This window comes from Octodon degus, unplaced genomic scaffold, assembly GCF_000260255.1.
Source record: "Octodon degus isolate 3935 unplaced genomic scaffold, OctDeg1.0 scaffold00034, whole genome shotgun sequence".
In the NCBI taxonomy this organism is placed as follows: Eukaryota; Metazoa; Chordata; class Mammalia; order Rodentia; family Octodontidae; genus Octodon; species Octodon degus.
The window spans coordinates 446,683-452,471 of NW_004524610.1; the positions used below are offsets into that span (position 1 = coordinate 446,683).

At 40.6% G+C, this 5,789-nt stretch overlaps 1 protein-coding gene across 1 annotated transcript in view; it reads left to right on the top strand.

Annotated features, from left to right (window-relative positions):
* Nucleotides 1-841, top strand: part of Rfx6 (regulatory factor X6) — a 22,036-nt gene extending 21,195 nt beyond the window's left edge. Inside the window, exon 13 of the mRNA XM_023714285.1 lies at nt 663-841. Coding sequence (XP_023570053.1) covers nt 663-841 — 179 coding nt within the window. The remainder of the gene's footprint in view (nt 1-662) is intronic.
* Nucleotides 842-5,789: the final 4,948 nt, after the last annotated feature.

Below are 5,789 nucleotides of genomic sequence, written 5' to 3' on the forward strand. Positions count from 1 at the left end.
ATGCTGTTAAGTTGAGCTGTGGGGGACTCAGGTCAATAATTTCTGACATTGCCAGTTAAACAGAAGACCCAATGCTATTATGGGCTACTGGACTCTTTTTAGAATATTTTGCTGAGTTTACACACCTATAATATTCAATAACGGAACTTACAAAAAATGGGGTATACCGATGAATGTCCATTTTGTATCTGTATTCAAAGAGGTTGGGATAGATATATAGTTGCATTCTCTTATTGAATAGAATGATTTGTTCTAATGGTGTTTGTAAATAGGATCACAGGTCCGCATCTTGTACAGCAACTAACCACTGAGAAGAATATATGCAGTGTATTATTTGTTGAAACTGTACTTCCGATTTGATTTGAAACTGTCTCATTGCTGTTTATCAATAAAACTTTGGGAAAAAAAAACTAAAAAAGAAAAAAAAAAAGAACTTACGATGACACTGAGTCTACTTTATGAAGTACAGAAGAAATCACAATTTCTAGCAAGATATCAAATGAAAAATGGGAAAGAGTGATTGCTCTGGCTTCCTGCACACAGATTTCAAGCAGTGCGTGTGCTAAATGCGAGACTAAACACAGAAGTTTAAGGGGAGCAGCACTTGCAGAGAAGAGAAAACCTCAGCCACTGTCACCTGCTAATTCTGTTTTCCCTTCCAGCTTCCAGCTTGCAAGCCCCCATCCCTTCCTCTTCGTCCCAGTGTATGTACGGCACGTCCAGCCAGTATCCTCCAGTACAAGAAGCTTTGGACTCCCACGGAGCAAGTGGAAGCGACCTTGTGTCCTCTTTGCCACCCATCAACACTGTGTTTATGGGCACAACAGGGGGAGGCACCTAGCCAACCGCGTCCGTCCGTGGGGGGTGTAGAACTTCTGAACGCTTTAGCGGTGCCGTTCACTCAGCTGTGGTGGAAGTGAAGGGAATGGTGGTGCTCATGCCACAGACAGCTCCACGGCGCTGGAGATGCTTGCGGTTGGCCTTGCATGCACGTAGTTGAAGGTGTGGCCTCCTTGGTAATCATGGTTTTAAACACTATCAAATGAAAGCAGTGGAGATTTGAAGATATAAATATTTCAACTCTGAAGATTTACTATTTTATTCTGTAATTTATGAAAATCTGTATGCTCCTTCCTCTTTGGTCTCTAAAACAGAAAAAGAAGTACTATATTTAATGCCTTTACAATACCTTTAATTTATTAGGCTCTGAGAATCATTGTTTATTATTGCTTGTTTGACCAAAAGTCAAAAATGTATGTCCTACCTCCTCTGCAAATGTTTACAATGTCCACTTAATTCAATCAGCCCAGACCAAAGGGGCTTGACTCTCAATTCCTGGACATTAGCAGGATGATTCCTGTTATGTAGCAGTAGCCCAATTCTGTGTAACTAGACAGAGATATTTTTCCTCTATTTAAAAAGATAAAAAGAAATAAAATAAAGTATGGAAACATTTCTAAAGTCTTAGTTGGTCTTGGGCGGGTACTGTTTCTGAAGGAAGCTGAGGATTTCCAGGGACAGCGCTTCTGGATATTAGTTGAAAAAAATAAGGCTGGTTGATACCCTAATTTAACAACCCTGCATATCAGACCCATCTCTATAAATATTCAAGAAATGTGACTTGTGGACTATTGTGTGGACTGTTTGTGTTCTTGGAGTTGCAAGGCGTTCTATTGAGCACTTTGCAAGAAACTGAGAGTGAATGAGAATTCTGCCTTCCCACAGAGACCAAGGGTGATTTGGAAATAAAGAATTCATCACAGAAAAGTTAATGTAAGATTAAAGGCTTGAAATGAAACAGGGCACAAAACAGTTTTAAGAAATCTTTGGCCCTAAGCCTTAAATTAGTAACCAGGATTTCAGTGTATGGTGCTTGCCTGTATTTTAATGTCCAACATGTATCAGACATTGCTCAAGATAACAGAGAATGCAAAGACGTGAACAATCAGGGCACACAATTAGAACATTCTGATATAAAGAAAAGAGGGGGATCTGACAGGAAATAGAACCTCACCAAAGATTTTTGAGATAATGACAAAGTGGGGGATGATGTTCCAGGAACTTCTGGCGCCAGTGTGGGAGAGAAAGTGAGGTGGACGTATGGAGTCATCAGCTACGAAGGGCTGCTTGGGAGGGCAGTTCTGCCATCGAGAAGTCCAGCAGAGAAGCACAGAGATTAATTGGGAGGACATGCCAGAGAGAGAGAGGAGAAAAGAGCAGACTCACCCCTAATCACTGAGCATCACTGGAAAGAATAATCTGAAGGACTTTCCCAGCCCTGCTTGCATTTGTGTTCCTACCTGTGTGCAAGCCATGACCATGGAAACCGGTGGCCGCAGAGCACAGAGAAATTCAGAAGGCAGGCGAGTGGCACCTCTGGGCCTCGCGTGCAGCTTGCCGCATCGCAGGCCTCTCTTCCAGGAAAGGCAGGCGACTTCTCTCGCTGGTGTAGAGCTGGAACTTGGTCTGCTGGAGGTGAGCACATTGTGCAGTGAGGGCTCCCGGCTTTCATGCAGGGCCGCCTCTTGTTCTGCAGCGCTACTCTGCTTCTGTCCTGGACCCTCAGCCACCGAAGGCCAGCAGAGCTCCCCTCGAGTCACCATGGCAGTCAGTACACTCCCCATGTTTCCAGATACTCTGCGTAATCAGTGCCAGCGCCACGTGAGTCAAAGGTGGCTGCACCTTTAAATTTTATGTAAGAGGAAGATGAGATAAACAATAACCTCTCTGCTCCTCAGTTACATTCAGCATTTAGGCATTTTCTCTTAATACGTTAAAGTCTGGATTCTCAAGGCATTTTGTAACATGTTTTTATTAACTTTAATATAAAAGCTGTAAGGATAATAACTTTATAGGGTTTGTGTTCAAAAAGAAGTTAGTTATTCTTTAAATGCTTTTGGTTGGAAATTGTAGAGTATTAATATAAAGAAGTAACCTGCTTAACCTAATGTGCCGTGAAAGGTAAACTTAAGGTTAGAAACCAGAATTTAAGAATGTCAGGGTTGTAACTCAATTCTCAGAGTGCCACTTCAGATTTTCTGTAGGGGCTATAAGGAAAGTGCAAGATGACAAATGTTCAATTAATTCAGTGAATTTGTAATGCAATTTAGAGACCAAGAACGTGCTTTGGAAGAATTTGAAATCCAGCGCGTCCCTAACTTTGCATCCCGAATCCAAAGGGACTTGGTTTATTTCCTCTTGCTAGTCAGTACTACACTAGGAAAAATCCGGGCGGTTCCAAATTATACACTCTCACAAATACTTGCAGTTCAGGAAGCATACTTATTAAAATTTTTTAAAAATTAAGCTAAATTCTAATTGCACTTGTGATGTAAAAACCTTTCTCTTTGTTCCTGCCTCAGGCAAGAAGGATTTAAGGGCCCTTCAAGGTTTTACTATGTGGGTCTGTTTTATAAAGAAAAGCATGGTGCTTTTGCTTGTCACTGTTTTTTTTTAAATCCGTAGTTCTCGAAAGTCAGCTCAAGTAGTGCATTCCATAAAAGAAAAAAAGGGGAAAAATGAAAACAGAGGAATAAAGAAGGCATCGAGGAGAGAGCAAGGGAGATAGGATGGAAACAACTCTGAGATAAAGGAAGCCTGAAACCCAAACCCAAATCCCCAACTTCTGAGAAAAGCTGGAGGCAAATGGCAGCGACATACCTGGACCCCCAGAAGGGGCTATGACGGGTGCCGTGTAGGAGTGCAAAGTGAATCAGGACAACAGGGTCACAAAGACAGCCATGTGCTCCTACGAGGCTACTGTCCACACTGTATTTTAAGGGCAGATTTGCAAGCCAGAATGAATTATAGAAATTTAAACAAAAGCCTTCCAGAAAAGTAAACAGTAACGATTATGACATTCAGTACATTTTGTTCTTTGGAAAAGATAAGAAAGATGAATTTATATAAAACATTATTGTACCATCTCATTCAATTACTGAACTCTAAATTAAATCCTTGAGTTTGCAAATGGCAGAGAACACAACCTATCTGTTCTAAAAGCACAATGATTAAATGAAAAAAAATAAATTTCATTAACAATGGCTGGAAAACATTGGTTGCTTTAAGTGTATTCTGGTAAGTAATCTAGTTACTAATTGTGAAATACTCCATGATAAAGTCTTAGCTCTGTTCTGATTGCTACATTTTTCAAGTACTTTTCTAACATCAAAATCTTATAAATAAGGCTTAATTTTAATTAATCTTTGCTATATAATGTCACAGTACAAATGTTTTTATTGTAAAAACAATTATTTTTCCAGAATGAACAAAATAATTTTTGTAGAATTTAATCTACTGGGGGCTGGGGAGATAGCTCAGTAGAATAAATCTTGCCTGACAAGCACAAGGGCCTGAGTTCAATCCCCTGTTCCGCAAAAAGAAAAAAAAAAAAAAGACCTAACTTGCAAGAGAGCTGATTTTTTTAACCAAAATTTCCCTTTAAATATTTGTAATTTCCATCTTATTCATACAAAAATGAACAAGGATAGAGTTAGTCACTCATGGGCTTGACTTCTCGTCTGTCATGCCCTGGAGTCTCCCTGTCTACTCAATAGCACAGGAAACTTTGGGTATAAATATAGGGCACCATTAAGGTCCTGTTCCTACTCAAACCTTTATTTCCATATTTACAAATCTTTTATTTACTCTCAATATTTAAAATTTATTTATTCCTTCATTAATTTGAATAAAATATCATGGTAGTGTTCATAATGGTTTTGTTAAGGAGTTGGTGTGTTGAAGTTCCAAAAGATATCTTCTTTTACCCCAGTTTTGACAAATACACCAGCTTTTATTGGTACTAAGAGCACCAGAGCCCTCCACCCTGGGCCCAGTGTGTTATGGAGGAATAAAGACATCAGAGTGTAGCTTCATGTCTTCGCTTCTTTCTTCTGTCTGATGTGGCCAATGAAAAGAGAGCCACATTTGTGGGAAGTGAAGGATGCCCTGGCACCTTTAGGGAGAGTGAGACCATGGCATGTCTCATGGAAAAGGAGTGACACCAGCCAGGGCAGCTTCCAGGAAGGAGAGACGCTGGGTGGCTGAGGGCTTCTAGGATTTTAGGCTGCTTGGTGAGTCTTTGGGGCACAGGAGTGCTGAGCTGCAAAGCACTCTGGACAGGAGCTAGGTGTATGACCTGTGAGAGAGACGTGGCAGGACATGGAACATCAGAGGGCCACACGTGGGAAGAGGGCCTGAGGCCCGCAGCAAGGCTTTTTCAACCAAGGCTGGGCCCTTTCTCGACACAACAGGGGGAACTTGTGCCAAGCTGTGAAGAATCACTGGAGGCTGGAGGCTACCGCTGAGGTCTTGGTGAGCTCCAAGAGGCTGAAACATTTCCGTCAAGATAGCAGTCTAGTTCTCCTAGAGTCTGCCATGTGAAGTTATTTAGTGGTTTTTTATCCCCCTTATGTGTTCCAGGGCAACATGCAATCAAGGAAGAGAATCTCACGCAATTTTATTTTCATTTTTTAATTTTTTCCCATAATTTCATTGATACAAACAGCAATGAGACAGTTTCAAATCAAATTGGTGGGATAGTTTCAATAATTAGCACATTGCATACATTCCTCCCAGTGGTTAATTGCTGTATAAGATGCGGACATGATATCTGATCTACAAACACCATTAGAACAAATCACTCTATTCATTAAGAGAATGTAACTATATATCTATCCCAACTACCTTGAATACACAGATACAAAATGGACATTCATCTGTATACCCTTTTTTTGTTAAGTTCCGTTATTTGAATATTATAGGTGTGTTAACTCAGCAAAATAATCCAA